Below are 17,015 nucleotides of genomic sequence, written 5' to 3' on the forward strand. Positions count from 1 at the left end.
TTATTAACTGCAAATGTAATCATAACATGAAATCAAACACAAAATTGTACATTTAGAACGTTTATTTTTAGTCCTTTGGAATCTAGGGTCTAAAACTCAGTTTTTTTTCTATACTTGAATTTTGTGTATTGAATTTGAAAGACTACCTGCTTGGTATCATTTTAATCAGCACAACCTTTGCTATGTGACACTACCTTTATTTTGACATTTTTAGATGTTGTATTCACACACTAGACATAAAATCATCCAAAAACAAAAAAATCCATCGGGAAAAGTCACGTTTGACAGAAACTCGTATGATTTCCTCTCAAAATAAAAGACGCCTTGACCAGATCATAACAGTGCAGCTCTGACAGTATAAGTATATGTTTAACTAATAGAGGATCAGTCTTTTAACCAAAGTTTTACTCAGTATTTGAAATTGGAGTGTTCTGGAGGAAGAATAGAGCAAACAAGATCTCCAGTCAGCAGGGATGTAAAAACCTTTACATGGTTTATCTTCGAAGTGTGAACCTCAGCCATTAATGTATAAACTTAAACTTAAATAAACTTATAAACTTAAATAATTTAGTAACCCTTACTTGAAAAAAAATGCTATTGTTTTCTGTGACTTTAGCCAGAGAGCCACTCTGGAGAGATAGAAGAGCTACAGTGACTCTGGAGCTGCAGGCTGCAGCCCTCTGTCTTAGACCAACAACAATCCAAACCACCTGCTGGCCTGTCTCCACTGGAACTGTCTCTAAATCAACAACCTCCCTGTTCAGACAGTCACTCTGCTGCTGAACAAGAGAAAAGTGCATCCACGCTTGAAGATGAGGATGATCCTGTGATTGTTTACAGAGTCAGAAGCTGAAGGAGAAGCTGACCCCGGTGCTGAATCTACTGACTGAGAGTTCCCGGGTCCACAGGGAGACGCGTCACTACCTGCGTCAAAAGGTCACCTCCCACATTCTCACCTTCTTCAACTACAACATACATTTCACATGCATGGAGTGTCTTTATAAATGAATTCCTTTTGCATTGCGGTAGATTTTGCCTCCGCTCAGAGAGGTGGGCGTCCGGCCCGAGCAGGACAGCACGCTCCGAGGTCGGCTGGTCCGCTTGATGACTCATGTGGACACAGATGTGAAGGACTGTGCTGCTGAGCTGCTGTTTGTGCTCTGCAAGGAGAACGGTACGGACACGGATCCGCTTCCTGCTCACCTTCAGAAACGTAGTTCTGCTCCTCTGCTGCCTCTGTCACACATTACTCACAGCTGGTTTGTGCTCCGTTAGTCTCATTAGTCCTGCCTCTATAGGACCAGAAACATTAGACTTTAGAGAATCCCAAAGCCATGAGCTGAGAGGAACATCTGACCTGATCCAGTGGAAAGTCACCACTTCCTAACCTACAGTGCCTGTGTGACACGGTGTTGTTTTTCCAGTTAAACAAACACATTTCTGGCTGAGATTCATCAACAACAATGAAAGAAACTGTTTTTTAATCATTGCTGACATCCCGCAACCTATAATGACATTTTTCTGAATTGATTCCTATGAGTCTATGAAATTCCGTCAAACATTATAAACTATTTCAGATTTTGAAAAGATGTAATTTTCTCCTTGTGTTAATATTTTTTTTACACATGAAAAAAGCATTGTTTATATTTTCCATAATAGCAACAGTAACATACATGCAAATCAATTTTTTGTTTTTCTAAATTGTCACGTTAAACTTTGTGGCTCCTAATGGGTTGGAGTTGGTGAGTGATCAACCCAAAAGACTCTTTACGTGTTGAAGGTTCCAGACCCCTGATGGAAACACACCTGGAGAAGCTACTGGAGCATCAATCATACTTAGGGCTGCCGCGATTAGTCAACTTATAGACTATTAAAATAGTTAAGGACTAATTTAATAGTCAGATGGATGGAGTCAGAGTGTGGTAAAGGTTAAAGCTATAATGACATTCTGCTAGATTTATGGACTATTTTGGCATTTATTAAGGTTTTTCAGGCTAATTTGGAGTCTAGCTAATATTTCAGCTGCATGCTAGATGTTTTGGCTAACTTTGGCTTTTTTTTCAGTTTTTTAGGCTATTTTGAAATTTTACTACTATTAGCTGGCTATCAGCTTCAGCGTTTTCAGCTATCAGCTTCAGCGTTTCTAACTATCAATATCAGCATCTTCAGCTTTCAAATTCAGCTTCCATCATTCACAATAGCATTATCACAGGTAATGTTATATATCTAGTTTTTAGTTAGTTTACACTAATGATGGTTAATATTGTGCTTTACATCCAGTTTGTGCATGACCCGATTAGTCGACTAATTGGAAAAACTAATCGATGATTTGTCAACTATTAAAATAATCATTTGAGGCAGCTCTTATAAAGGATACTGTCAGTTTGCTTTGTAGCTGCTGTACTAAAACACATGTCCAGCTCTATTTAACCTGAAACCACAGACAGCCTTTGGTCGCTGACAGTAAATTCAGGTTTCAGTGAATCCTTCTTTCATTGATCAGAACAGTTCTGATCATTTGATCCTGGGGAGGCACAGATATCTGTCATAAAAGAGCTTCTGTTCTCAAAGACATGAAGCGTTCTTCTGTTTCTTTTCATGGGAGGTGTCAGTCTGCTGTTTCTGGTCTCAGTCAGCAGATTCGTCAAGTACACGGGTTATGGCAACGCTGCAGGGCTGCTGGCAGCGCGGGGGCTGCTCAACGGCCGCAGGAACTCGGGGGACTCCCAGTTTGCCTCCCACTACTCCAGCGACTCCGACTCGGACACGGAGGAGTACAGGGAGGCCAAAGCCAAGATCAACCTGGTGACGGGCCGCGTGGAGGCGGAGCAGCCTGACCCCATGGAGGGCATGACGGATGAGGAGAAGGAGGAGGAAGCCCGTCGCCTCATCAGCATGATCAACAGACTGTCACGGTGATGCTTTGACCATACCCACAATGCACTCTGCCTCGCAGGTCTGTAGAATGACACACTCTTCCTATCTCGTTTCAAGAGACCAGATCATTCAGCCGATGGAGGTGACAGCAGAGGGCAGGCTGGCTCCTCTCTACAGCAAGATGAGGGGCTTCACAGAGGAGGAGGAGGAGGAGGAGGACTCAGAGGAGGAGGAGGAGGAGATCTTAGACATGAAAGCAGAAATGAGGAAGGACAAACAGATGGATTAGTGGGTTGTCATGGAGGAGAACCAATGTGGACTTCTGCATGATGTCGGGACTGACCAGAACCCACAGCCCATCCCTCACTGCTGCTTTTGTTAACATATTGATCGCTTTTTTAAGCATTATTTGAGTAGATTTGATGAGAATTGTGTTCCAGTTTCCCGTGGTTGTTGGAGCAACAGAAACAAATGCTCCTCAGGTGTCCGAGGTTCTTCAGACAGAAGAGTGTGATTGGTGACAGAGTCACGTCTCCATCAGCTCAGCGTTGGTTTGCTGCTCAGGAAACAGAGACTGACTGTCAGAATGAAGCATTTCCCAAACAGAAAACTCATTGATCCTCGTAATGATTCAAACTGTGTTTTTATGATATTTGACCAAGTTTGAAGTTGTTTTCACTTGTCTTTGCTCTACACCTTTACAAGCTAAGACCTAGAAAGAAGGAAATTATTGATAGAAAATGATTTTGAAAAAATCCAATTTCACAGCAATTTTTGGTTCATGTTAAAGGATTTTATTTTAAAATGTAATAAATGTTGATACATTAGACAGACACTCACTGTCATTATTTTGGAAAAAATTGATTAAATATCGTATTCTGGCCATTTTTTATGGATAAAAGCATCGCCAAAAAATATTGTGATATATATATATATATATATATATATATATATAGCCAAATCCATTTTCCCTACACAACTATCCACACAGATCAAAGCAAGGTTCTCCTTTATTTAAAGTAAAGAAGGCGTACTCACCATGTTTAGATCAGGAGATATTATCTGACTATTGAAAGAAAACATGAGAATAAACTGTAATAAAGAAACAAGATAAGGGTGAACAACAGTCATTCCTCAGAACATTTCACAGCAGTCACTCAAATACTCTGTGACCATCAAATAATCTGATTCTGAATCCACACTTCTGGAAACCTTCTTTGGTTCCTATAACACAACGGTGTCAAACTCAATCACACAAGGGGCCAAAACCCTAAACAGCTTACATGTAGCTAAAAAAATGGTAAGCTTCAAAATAGCTTTAAAAACAGAAAAAAGCCTAAATTAGCCAAAACAGCTAGCGTGTAAGTACTGATCAAGCTCCAAAACAGCCTAAAAAACTGAAAAAGCTCAAATTAACCCAATCAGCTAGCATGCAGCTAAAATATTATCCAACCTCCAGAACAGCCTAACAACTAAAAAAAAAAAAAGACTAAATTAGCTACAATAGTTAGCATGTAGCTGAAATATTAGCTAAACTCCAAATTAGCCGAAAAATCTTACTAAATAACAAAATAGTCCAAAAAGCTAGAAGAATGCCAATTTATAAAACTTTAAAACTGTAACCTTTTAACATAATTATGAATAATAAAAAGGCAGGAATATTATTCCAGAATAAATCAACTTAAACATTAAATAACTCTCAATATTTTACTCTCCAGAAAAATAGATTCAGTCAAAATTATATAAGTTAGAAATGAGCACAAGATAACATCGGACCATTAATAATAAAATAAAATGATCTGGAGGGCCGGATAGAATTACCTGGAGGGCCCTATCTGGCCCCCGGGCCTGGACTTTGACATATGTGCTTTAACAGAAACACGTGACCTCTAAATGTTTTCATTTTTGGGTCCTCTTAGAGGATGGCCTCTCTCTGTGGACAAACAGCAGATGTGGTGGTGGATGATTCTCACAAATCCTCCATAGATCAGGCTGAGGTGTGGCTGATCGGTCTGTTCGCACTGCGTCAATGATTTAAATTAAGCTCCTTTTACGTTCTGAACCAGCAGGAGTCGTCTCCATTCACATGTGAACACTCTGCCCTCAAGTCAGGCTGATTCCTTGTGTCCTCTGGTTTGGACGATGTCGATTGTTGCTTTGGATTCTGTCAACAGATTTATGTCAAAAACAAACTAATGAGACACAGAACTTTCTTCACACAGCTATTTTCTTCTGAGTTTTGGGAAACAAATGTGAGGCAGTAGCTCCTGGATCATAATTCCCACAGTTTAGATGATAAAATCCTGAAAAACAAAAAAAAAATCACACAATCTGCAGTGAAGCCGTTTCCTTTTAGCACAAAACCAGAGCTCCAAAACACAACCAGATGCTGTGAAACTGGTCAGCACAACATGAAGACCGTCCTCCATTTGCTGAGGAAGTGTGCATGTGTGTGCAAATGTATCTGTGAAATGGAAGGAACAGAGGACTGACCTCATACCTCTGGAACAAAGAGGGAAAAACTGGGAAATGTAAGACAGGCAGGAGGAGGAGGAGGAGCAAGGGATGTTAAAAATGTGAATGGGAGGGACTCAGGCAACACACACACATCTGGAAAGCATTGAACACAGAGTGTGGAGCAAAGCAGGGAAGGAGCTGCACACAGAGATTTGTCCCAACAGGAGAGTAAAATACAGAGTGCAGCCTTAAAGATGGAAAGGAGGAGTCTGCACAGACCCTGGAAAAGACGAGACGACTGAGAAACGCTGGAAACCTTCATCCAACTGAGAAGAAGTCAAAGAGAAACCAGAGAATTTGACTGAAGAGTCTGGCAGGAGCGAACGCCACTTTCAGATCCAGACTGAGGAGGTGGAGGGGAGTGGGACCAGAGAGAGGTCTTCTCCATCAGGTAAACTCCAGCCCCTGTCTTCAGACTCCTCCCACCAGCCTCGGTGAGGATGAGAAACTGAATCAGGGTTTCGGAGAACCTCTGTGATGTGGTTGTTTAGGTGCTCTGGGCCTCATGGAGGTGATAGGATTGTGGGTTTTCTGCAACCTGAGGGCATGCTGGGTAAAGGTTGTGAGCACTCTGCCCTGAGCGGCGCGGTGAGCCGTGGCTCTGCAGTGATGCAGATCTGTCCTCTGAAGAGCTTTGCAGGAACACATAAGCAGAATAATCGGGTCCTGGGATCAGGGGAGGGAGCTTCCTTCCTGCCAGCAGTCTGACTTCCTGTGTGGGGTCAGCGGAGGATGTGAGGACCGCTCCGTGTAAACACCGTCATGGGTACAAGCGCAGGACTTCAGCCTGGAAATGTGACACTGTTCCACTCTGGGAAAAGTCTTTAGCTTTATGGGAATGCTGCCTGCATTTATGAAAGCTTCTGTGAGTCAGGAACAAATGAAAAGTCCAAAGTCTCCTTGCTCTGCTCCATTCTGATCATCCACTCAGACAAACAGATCCATGAACGTCTTTGTTTTCCTCGTCTGAGCGGGAGTCTGGATCTCACTGTACGAGAGCTCTGATATTACTCACCATTTTTGTTGCACCACTAATGTTAGCTTGGGGTTGTGAGCGGCTGTAAGCTACAGGGAGAGAGTGTAAACAAAGGGATGATGGGAAATCAGAGGAGCTTTACTTTCACACTAACAGTTCCACCCACAACTCAGAGGTGACGTTCTAATGAACTCCTGCTGCTCTGCAGAAACTATGTCCTCTTTTTTTTCTTAAAAAGGTAGAATCCTAATGAAAAGACCCCTGGAAACAATTTGAAAATAGATCAAAAGATAATCGGAGTGAGACTTTGAAGAAAATATTTCAAATGTTTTTGTATTTTTTGACTTAATTCTTGGGGGCCTGTTTTTACTGTTAAAAGAAACGATTGCGTTTGATGCTACAGTCAGCAGGGCTGGTCAGTTAGTGAGAGGACCCTGACCTCTCAGTCTGGAGTTTGCATGTTCTCCTCTTTCATGTGTGGGTTTTCTCCAGGTTGGTTGTTATCTCTGAAATGTCCCTTGATGTGCATGTGGGTGGTCCTGAAACAGACTGGTGAATAGGGCTGCCACGGCTAATCGACTATTAAAATAGTCGGCAACTAATTTAATAGTCGATTAGTCGTTACTTTATTATATGGACTCAGAGTGTAGTAAAGTATAACATTATAATGGCATTCTGCTAGATTTGAGAACTTTTTGGCATTTATTCACATTTTCTAGGCTATTATGGAGTTTAGCTAATATTTCAGCTGCATGCAGCTATTTTGGTTAATTTAGGATTCATTTTTATTTTTAATTCTTTAGGCTAATTTGGCATTTAATATTTAGCTGGCCATCAGCTTCAGTGTTTTCAGGTATCAGCTTCAGCAATTTTAGCTATTAACCCCAGAGATTTCAGCAATCAATTTCAGCATCTTCAGCGGCCAAATTCAGCTTCCAGCATATATCTAGTTTTTAGTTAGTTTAAAGCTAGTGATGGTTAAGATGTGTGCTTTACATCCACTTTGTGCATGACCCGATTAGTCGACTAATCTGAAAAAACTAATCGGTGATGAATCGACTATTAAAGTGAGCCAAACCATAGCGTGGATAGGCTCCAGTAACCCTCTGACCCCAAAAGGGATTCGGCGGGTTCTAAAGGAAGGATGGTTACAATCAGTGACACACATGAAAATGCATGGAGTCAGTCCTCCTCCAGAGGAGGGAGACGTTCATCTGGGGGAGACTAAATCACAGCCTGTCTCCTGAGGCAGGGAGGAGGTGAAGCAGCATGTTGTTCTCTTTCATCAGTGAAGGAAAATAAGCGGGGAGCTGTCATCTGCTGCAACAGCAGACTGAGCTGTGGTCTTCCTCAGGTTCTGAACTGAGCCAGCAGGTTACTAAAGCATGCTTCTCGCCATCTTGTTTGTGTTTTGTTCGCAGGATGCCGGGCACTCAGAGATGTTTGTGCTGCTTCAAATATTTGATGTTTGGGTTTAATCTGATCTTCTGGGTCAGTATCAGCTCTCCTCATCTCAAACACATCAGTGCATAAAAGCACAAAGCAACAGTTTTGAAGACCTGGAAGTTGACGGCTGTAAACTGTGTTTCTCTGAAGCTGGGAGGATGCGGCTTGTTTGGAGTGGGAGTCTGGCTGTCCTTCACCCAGGCAGAGTTCTCCTCTCTCCCTCTGTCCTTCCCATCGCTCTCAGCTGCCAACCTGCTGCTGGTTGCAGGTGGCATCACCATGGTGACAGGCTTTCTGGGCTGCCTGGGAGCCCTTAAAGAGCAGCGCTGCCTTCTGATCACGGTGAGGAAGCGGGGAGGGCGCCGCAGATGCTGGCTCGGTGATCCTGTGTGGTGGCATGTAACCCGTCTCTCTGCTCTGCAGTTCTTCGGGATCCTGCTGGTGCTGGTTGTGACAGAAGTGACTCTTGCACTGGTGGTGCACATCTTCCACGACGAGGTGAAGATATTCTGACACTTCTGAAGTCCTCATGATGTCACAGTCATGTGGTCTGTGGGCGTGGCACAAAAGCTGTGACTGAAAAAACGGAAAAACTCAGAATTTAAGCCCTAATTCGCTAAACTATGACCTGATCAGAATAATCAATGATCCCAATACTGAGGGCTGTAATCATTTGTCTTGCTGTTCTCTGTCAGCATTTTACAGACTTTTCCCAAAGATTTAGCAGCTGAGTCCCTTTAAACCTGCCGCTCTCTGAGTAACCACAATGCTTTCTGTCTCAGATGGATGCACGAGCCCAGAGGGACCTAAAGGAGGGAATGGAGACTTATGTGTCAAACCCTGAACTGAAGAAATCCTGGGACTTTGTCCAGAAAAAAGTGAGCACAGCAGTCATTCTGCAGCTGCCAGCATGTTGAAACAAAAACAGCAGCAGCAGGTCAGGGACATGACAAAGAACAACAACATGCAGAGTTTATTGGAAAATGATCCTCCTGGAAGAATGTCAGATTCAGGGAACTGTGACAATCAGAGATGCTGCACTAACAAAAGCATGAACACCAGAGGCTGATCCACTGATGGAAATGAGCTGGAAACGCCAGCAGAGAAACAACCACATCCACCTGTTGAAGAAATGATTTCACCAGTCAGATGCAGGCTTCTTCTGAGATTTGTGATCAAATGTGAAACAGCTCCTGGAACACGAGTGACCAACGCCAGTTTTTCAGCTTTCAGGTTCCAGTTGTATTTCAGTTTTTAAAACGTTTGGCAGCATAGAGCTTTTAGCAGTGCTCATCATATCAAACCAGAAGATGGTGACCAGGAGAATCAGCATCTCAGCAAACATCACAGAAAGACCTCAGTTATAGAGAAACAGCTGCCTCCAACCGAGCTTCTGTAGGTTAGACCTTCATCCATGAAGGTCATCTTTCGATCTGTTGTAAAATCGTCCCCAGTGTTGTTTATGACTTTCATCTCAGCCCAGCAGAAACCTGTTTTTTATGCTTAATGTCTGCAGTTCAAATGCTGTGGAGCCACCAACAAAACGGACTGGTATGGCGTGCTGAACGGAACGCTGCCCGTGTCCTGCTGCTCTGTGGAGGCAGCAGACTGTGACGAGGGCTGGAGTGAGGTCTGTCTTTGAAACCGCCTCTCTGCCTATCAGTGAGCCTGCAAGCATGACTCACAGTGACTTCATTCATGTCCGTAGCAGACATTGGTCATTCCACACTACTCTGATGTGCTCAGCAGAGGTGCCTCCAGCCTGGTTTAGGAGCCTTTGCTACAGCTGGAGCAGCTTTAGAAGACAAATGTCTGATGTTTTTTAACAGTAACACAACTGCAGCAGACACGCAGGGTTCTTTGATTTTTAGGTGTGTGGAGACAAGATACCCAGGACTGGAGTTCAAATGGGAGTTAGAAAGAATTTATTGAATTTAAAACGGTAGCTGGGTCCTCTTTCTGTTTTGTTGAGCCTGTCATAAAATGATTAAACTAACCCAGGAGTTTGTGGCTAAAACACCAGGCAGCTAAAAAACCCACTATAAAAAAACACACAATAATAAAACAATCAACAAATACATGCAATGTAAAAAGCCCAGCACTGGTGGCTAAAAACAAGATAAAAAACAAATGAGGGGTTCTTAGCTCAAAGAGAGGTGAGTAACAACCACACCACTCCGTGTTCCCATGTTCCTCATACTGTCTGGCTCCTGGCTCAGCCGCAATCACCGCCTCACCCCAAGCTGCTCTATTTGGTGGGCAGTGGTCCAAAGGGGCTCCTTCACTGTCGGTCTGGTATCTCTCGCCGCCCTCCTCCAGGACTCGGCCCTGGCTTCATCAGCCACGCTCCTCCAGGGCCCCTTCTTTGCTTCCCTTTCCTCTACGTGTTTGTGTATTTCACTGTTCTTTATAAAGTCTCCCATTGCATGCCCCCACCACACACATGCCCCCCATCAGGCAGCAATGTGTTGGCCTGTTCTGGTTCTCTACGGAATTTCAAGCTCTGACAGAATAAAAAAGAAATAAAAACTACAGTTCACCCCGTTACACAACAATGAACCATAAACTGACCAGAATCTGAGAAAGTGCAGGTGAATAAGTGATGCTTTCATGTCCTCAGAAGAGCTTTGGAGAGAGCTGAACTCTGAAGTTTCCTTTGTCTCCCTGCAGCCATGCTACCAGAAGGCCAAGCAGTGGCTGCTTGACAACATCCCGTCTGTCCTGGTGTTTGGGTGTTGCATCGGTGTTGTGCAGGTAATTCTCTCTGGCATGTATTTTGATTATCATCATATCATTACAATAGAAAAGCATACATGTTTTCTTGAGAACTTTTCCAACATGACAGGTCCAAATCTTAAAAACTACATTTTAAGTAGTTTTTTGTGTTCTGGATTGTTTTTCTGCTTCTGTTGTGTCGATGATATTCCCCGTGTGAACGTTCACCTCCTGCTGTTCCGTCTGTGCAGATTCTGGCTCTGATATTCTCCATGATGATGTACTGTCACATTCGTCATGCTGAGAAAAACCTGGACTAACTGTGGTTTCCTGAAGCTCCTCCCATCATGATGAATGAAATCAGGACTGCGTTTGGACAAAAGCTGCACAAATGAAGTTGATGTAAATTTTGTGCAATCAAAATCTAGGGTTCACTGTATTGTCAGTCAGTAGTCAGTTCTTGTTTTCAGGTGGATCCAGTCTCAGCTGAAATACTAACGCTTGATTATTAAAATTATCCAAGAACATCATTACTGCTTTAACTGGAGGTTTAGAATAAAGTAAACGACAGTTTGTACTCATTAAATACATGTTAAATGCACTTTATTATGTGATATTCAGCAGCAGTTAGCTGAAACTGCCATCAGTCTTCAGAGGGTTAAACAAATGTGTGGTAAGGAAAAACACTTTTGTGTGAGTGGGATGTAGTGCTGCCACAAACGATTATTTCAATAGTCGACTAATCATCCATTATTTTTTCGAATTAGTCAACTAATCTGGTCATGCACAAAGCACAATCTTAACCATCATCAGCTTTAAACTAACTAAAAACTAGATATATAGCATTACTTATGATAATGCTAGTGTGGATGCTATAAGCTGAATTTGGCTGCTGAAGATGCTAGTGCTGATAGATGAAAACGCTCAAACTAATAATTGAAATCACTGAAGCTAATAGCTGAAGAATCTGAAGCTGATAACCAGCTAAAATGTTAGTTAAATGCAAAATTAGCCTAAAAAAACTCATGAAAAAAAAGCAAGTTAGCCAAAACAGTTAGCATGTAGCTGAAATATTAGCTAAAATCCAAATTAACCTAAAAAACCTTAATAAATGCCAAAATGTTCCATAAAGTTAGCAGAATGTCATTACAATTTTCAACACTCTGACTCTATATGATATAAAGTAACGACTAAACGACCATTAAATTAGTCGTCAACTATTCTAATAGTTGATTAGTCGTCGATTAGTTGACTAATCGTGGCAGCCCAAGTGGGATCCTGGGAAAAAAACTGCTAATGACCACGCATCTTAAATGAGAATTCTACATTAAACTAATCCACAAGATTAATCCTTTAACACCGTTTGTGTTCTTTGATTTACTGTAACTTTATAACCATCAGCTACAGTATGTTAAAGATTTTGTGTTTAAGCATCACCGGCGGGATCTCAGGTGTTAAAGGGGTAAAAAAACCTGGAGAGTTCAGACTGAGCTTTAGATGTCTGGAGTAAAGTAAACTGCAGAGTTTTGACCTTGTATTAATGCGGTGGAGGTCTGTATGGAGCACGTCCTGTTCACATTTATTTACACGTTCCTTCATCTTATTCAACATGTTTATGCATCTAAATGTAACTATAGATTTTCACTGTAACTATTGTGTTATTCTTTACATGTGGAAGTCATTTCCATCTCAGGATGTCTGTGATTGATGAGGGGGGCTCCATCAGTCCGTTAGATAAAATGTTTCTCTAAAACCAAATAAAAGCAAAGAAGTTACAAAGCAATAATGGAGTTTCTACTAGTGTGTGTGAGTGTGTCTAGGACTGCAGTGACAGTCCACAGGCTGAGGGTAGCTCAGCATCTCTACCTGCTGAGTGGAGTTTGGACTTTCAGGGACCTGCTGACTGAAAAGTGGGTCAAAGTGTCCGACAACATCTTACAGCATGTGTCAAAGTCAAGGCCCGGGGGCCAGATCCGGCCCTCCAGATCATTTCATTTCATTGTTATTAATGACCCGATGTTATCTTGTGCTCATTTCTAACTTGTATAATTTTGACAAAATATATTTTTATGGAGAGTAAAATATTGAAAGTTATTTAAGGTTTAAGTTGATTTATTCTGGAATAATATTCCTGCATTTTTATTATTCATAACTATGGTAATAGGTTACGGTTTTAAAGTTCTAAAAAATTGTCATTCTGCTAGTTTTTGGACTGTTTTGGCATTTACTAAGATTTTTTAGGCCATATTTTTGGAATTTAGCTAACATTTTAGTTACATCCTAGTTGTTTTGGCTAACCTAAGATTTTTCTTTTATTTTAGTTTTTAGGCTAATTTGGCATTTAGCTAATATTTTAGCTGGCTATTAGCTAAACATTTTTACCTATCAATTTCAGAATCTTCAGCACTCTCCTTAGCTTGTTTACATTATAAGTGGGTCATCTGGACCCCACTAGACAGTGCGCTGAACTTTTTTTATCATTGATTTTTTAGTTTCACTAATGTCCATGGCAGACATAAAATCCTGTCCACCTTTGTCCACATTTGTCATGGAAGGAATCACAGATCAATATGTGGGTGGAGTCATCTGGACCCAAAGAGAGCGGAAGGGTTAATTCAGCTTACAGCATTCACACTAGCATTATCACAGGTAATGCTATATAACCAGGTCATAATTATGTTAAAAAGTTTTTAAAGTTTTAAAACTGAGTTTTAGAGTGTTCAATAAGTGTTTTTCTTGTTCGACCTAATGTGTGTTTTTTTATTTTGAGCCCTTGAGTGGTTGAGTTTGACACTCCTGGTGTAACTGCTCTGCATGAACCAAAATTCTTAATGGTTAAAAGGGAATCAAATACTTATTTTCCTCATCAAAATCCAAATAAATGCATATAACTTATTTAAATTGAATTTGTAGTTTTTCTACTACACTGTTCAAATGAACATATTGTCAGGATGACAGATCAACAATTTATTTTTAAGTGGAGAAACCTACAAAATTCTTATAATACTCTAATACTCATTTCCTTCATTCTAGAGGCATTTTTGCCTTAAAATGAACTAGCTGTGATGAACCTCTGCACAGTGTCAGTAAAATCATCAACAGGTTGTGTCAAACATTTTATTCATGAGTGTCCAAAATGCAGCAATATACAGTTGGCTTCCAAAGGGTTCAACAAGCCTGGAACAGAGTTCAGGTCCAGCCTTCAGACTGACCGACAGCGTCTTTGCTCAGACTGTCCTGCAGTCTGCTGAGAAGATGGCTGAAGCACCTGAAGAAAGACATCCCTGAGTAGACCTGCTGCTGCGTACCAGAGTGTTGCTGAATTTAATGTTCAGCTACAGGAACAAAAGCTTGAAGGATACAAACACTCATGTTAACACCTCGATAGGGTAAACCAAGTTTATGTGGTTTACATCAAGTTCAAGTCTCAATCAATTTTTTTTAAAACACAAGTTAAAGCTTTATATTATCATCAACATTTAGAATCTGAGGTCAAAGCACCATAAACATTTGTACAGAGAGCAAACCTCCCATAAAACACAGGCAGTGCACAGTAGTTCCCATTGTCATACTGTTGACATCATTTGAACGTAAACAAACTGAACTCATAATAGTGTTAATGCTCAACTGTGCACCAGAAGAACAATAAGTAAAAAAGCACATCCTCACACAGAAAACATGTAACACCATCAACAGAATTCCTGTAGATTGTGAAGGAGAAAAATGGCTCATGAAGCTTTTGTCCTTCAGAATCTACTGGATTTCTGTTGATGGTGCTAAGGGTTGAAAAGTTACAGTATGGTGAAGATTTTGTGAAGGACTGGAGACCTTTGGTCCTCAGAAAAACCTAAAACAAGGATCAGAGGATCCGGTTTTTCCTCAGTTCTTCACCTTTACTCCACCAGAATCTTAAAAATGGCTAAAGCACCGCCCAGTTTACACAGAGAAACAAAAATAAAACATTTTTAGGCTAACCTTCAACCTCAGGAGTCTTCATCCCTTCATTTTCATGGCTAAACTGCACATTGACATGCAAACCAGACCAGAGCAGTGAAGCTCAGACACCACATCTCTGGTTCCTGGACACGTTTGTTTTTGTCCAGCTGCCGAGCGTCTCCTAGCTGATGACATCATCGCTGTTTGACACTAACATTTCAGAAAAAACAAACTCTAGATGGCGTAAGACACACGTGTCAAAGTCAAGGCCCGGGGGCCGGATCCGGCCCTCCAGGTAATTCTATCCGGCCCTCCGGATCATTTTATTTTATTGTTATTAATGACCTGATGTTATCTTGCACTCATTTCTAACTTGTGTAATTTTGACAAAATATACTTTTATAGAGAGTAAAATATTGAAAGTTATTTAAGGTTTAAGTTGATTTATTCTGGAATAATATTCCTGCCTTTTTATTATTCATATTTATGCTAAAAAGTTACAGTTTTAAAGTTTTAAAAATTGTCATTCTGTTAGCTTTATGGACTATTATAGCATTTACTATGATTTTTTAGGCTATTTTGGAGTTTGGCTAATATTTCAGCTACATGCTAGCTGTTTTGGCTAACCTAATTTTTTTAGCCTAATTTAGCTAATATTTTAACTGACCATCAGCTTCACCTATTAGCTTCAGTGATTTCAGCTATAAACTTTAGTGTTTTCAGTTATCAACTTCAGCATTTCAGCTATGAGCTTTAGCATTTTCAGCTATCAGTGTTTTCAGCTTTCAGCTATCAGCTTCAGTCTTTTCAGCAATCAGCTTCAGTGTTCTCATCTGTTAGCTTAGTCGTTTTCAGCTATCAACTTCAGTGTTTACAGCTATCAATTTCAGCCTCTTCAGCTATCAGCACTAGAATTATCACAGGTAATGCTATATATCTAGTTTGTAATTATGTTAAAAAGTTATGGTAAAAATGCTGTTCTAGAGTGTTCAATAAATGTTTATCCTGTTCGGCCGCCGACCCAACGGGTGTTTTTGATTTTGGCTGCTTGTGTGATTGAGTTTGACACCCCTGCTGTAAGAGCTCTCTTGCTTTAGCTGGAGTTGTAGTAGTGTAGCAGCCACAGCATGCTAACACCATCCAGATTCAGGGGAATATGTTTAAACAGAACTTTTCTATCAATAAAGAGATGAATAATAACCCAGCCTAACAATTTGGGGATTATTCTTGATACATGACAAACCTCACATCGTAGCAGCATCAAAGTTTAAAGATCTAACACTTTCATAAGGTCTGTGAAACCGTGTAAACATAAACCCTCTCCTACTATCGGGGGCCAGCAATAGCATCCAGAGACTTTTTCATAAAGAATGTAAAACCGGTTCTTTCATGGCGTGGCAAGCGAGCCATGTGAAGGCGCTGCAGTCTCACATGCCTGCTGCTCTTCTGTTGGGTGTTCAGTCAATAGCTTATCCAACTTTAAAGAAGACAATCATTCCTGTTGTCTGCTTTCAAACGTCACTTGTGAATACAATAAAACGTCTTGGGGTCAATCAAACTCCTCCACCAAGCTCTCCTGAGGACAAAAAAAAAAATCAGGATTAGAAATACAGACTGAGGCTCAGCAGAACTCATTAACCATGGAGACCCTTACCCAGCCTCCATGCTGTTTGACCCAGGGGACGAAGGTCTCCATGTAGCGCTCAGCATAGCCTTGTGTGCGCTGTGCTCCTGTGGCCGTCACAATCCGCCGTGACACCTCCATGGAGACTGCTATGCGGCGCAGTGTTGGACTAGCTGATGGAGGCAGATCTGAAACCTGCGTCACCTGAGCATTGCTGTAGTTATCTAGAAGCTTGGCGAAGGATGCATATGACAGTCGGTTCAAGCTGGAGCGCAGGAAGGGGTTGGCCTGGATCTGTTACAGAATGTTAGGCAGCGTTAGCTCCAGAAAGCTTTGAGGAAAACAGGCTACAAAGCAGCAGGTTAGATCATGATAAGCCTCGATCACATGCACCTGTGCGGGGTGTAACCACGGATTCAGACAGCTAGCGTTACAGCTCAGGTGCGACACGGGAGCGGTTTAGCTATGCAGATAGCTCCCAATGGCTACGGGATGACCGCAGCCACAGGCTCTGCTACAGACCTCGCAAAACTGCAAGCAGCGCTCGCATCGGAGCTGCAGCGCTTGCCGTCTGAGCCCAGGGTCCAGGTATCCACCCGCAAGCACGGCTGTAGTTCAGGGTCTGGTGGGGATCTACATACCTTTTCATTGATGGAGTCTCCCTCTGAAGACAGCACCTGAGCCAGATCCTGTATCAGCTTTTCTTTGTCCCCAGCAGCTGAAAGCAGAGTTGAGAGTGAGACAGGAAACTGAACTCAGGAACATTGTTATCTTCAATTCTTTTAACTCATCAGGCTTCCATGCTGTACTGCACCCACAGGTAATAACATCTATGGCTGGATATCAGTTATAATTTCCAGAAACGATTTGATTCGATTCAAAAGAGCCTGAATTGATTCGATTCCGATTTTTTTTTTTTTCTCG

At 41.6% G+C, this 17,015-nt stretch overlaps 3 protein-coding genes across 4 annotated transcripts in view; 2 read left to right on the forward strand and 1 right to left on the reverse strand.

Moving 5' to 3' along the window:
* si:ch211-195b15.7 (synembryn-A) overlaps positions 1-3,710 on the forward strand; it is a 17,386-nt gene extending 13,676 nt beyond the window's left edge. For both annotated transcript variants that reach the window (XM_024271429.1, XM_024271428.2), the window contains 4 exons: positions 841-936; positions 1,030-1,174; positions 2,633-2,915; positions 2,995-3,710. In XM_024271429.1, the coding sequence (XP_024127197.1) occupies positions 841-936; positions 1,030-1,174; positions 2,633-2,915; positions 2,995-3,166 (696 nt within the window). In that variant the 3' untranslated portion in view covers positions 3,167-3,710. The remainder of the gene's footprint in view (positions 1-840; positions 937-1,029; positions 1,175-2,632; positions 2,916-2,994) is intronic.
* A 1,764-nt stretch (positions 3,711-5,474) lies between these two features.
* On the forward strand, positions 5,475-11,132 carry tspan4b (tetraspanin 4b). The gene is made up of 8 exons (XM_024271427.2): positions 5,475-5,785; positions 7,792-7,861; positions 7,967-8,158; positions 8,240-8,314; positions 8,599-8,694; positions 9,333-9,446; positions 10,487-10,570; positions 10,783-11,132. Exons 2-8 carry the CDS (start codon positions 7,793-7,795, stop codon positions 10,849-10,851), a joined length of 699 nt encoding a protein of 232 aa, XP_024127195.1. The 5' UTR covers positions 5,475-5,785; position 7,792; the 3' UTR covers positions 10,852-11,132.
* A 4,296-nt stretch (positions 11,133-15,428) lies between these two features.
* The window catches only part of bcl2l12 (BCL2 like 12), a 10,681-nt gene continuing 9,094 nt past the window's right edge, over positions 15,429-17,015 (reverse strand). Inside the window, exons 6-8 of the mRNA XM_036213040.1 lie at positions 16,733-16,809; positions 16,122-16,385; positions 15,429-16,043 (exon numbers count right to left, since the gene is read on the reverse strand). Coding sequence (XP_036068933.1) covers positions 16,017-16,043; positions 16,122-16,385; positions 16,733-16,809 — 368 coding nt within the window. The 3' untranslated portion in view covers positions 15,429-16,016. The remainder of the gene's footprint in view (positions 16,044-16,121; positions 16,386-16,732; positions 16,810-17,015) is intronic.

This window comes from Oryzias melastigma, linkage group LG8 (assembly GCF_002922805.2).
Source record: "Oryzias melastigma strain HK-1 linkage group LG8, ASM292280v2, whole genome shotgun sequence".
Taxonomy (NCBI): domain Eukaryota; kingdom Metazoa; phylum Chordata; class Actinopteri; order Beloniformes; family Adrianichthyidae; genus Oryzias; species Oryzias melastigma.

Bases quoted from the DNA above. Each gene is read 5' to 3' on its own strand.
- tspan4b (XM_024271427.2), top strand. From the start codon at position 7,793: ATGCCGGGCACTCAGAGATGTTTGTGCTGCTTCAAATATTTGATGTTT. The intron at 9,447-10,486 runs GTCTGTCTTTGA...GTCTCCCTGCAG, and splicing joins GTGACGAGGGCTGGAGTGAG to CCATGCTACCAGAAGGCCAA. The intron at 10,571-10,782 runs GTAATTCTCTCT...CCGTCTGTGCAG, and splicing joins GTTGCATCGGTGTTGTGCAG to ATTCTGGCTCTGATATTCTC.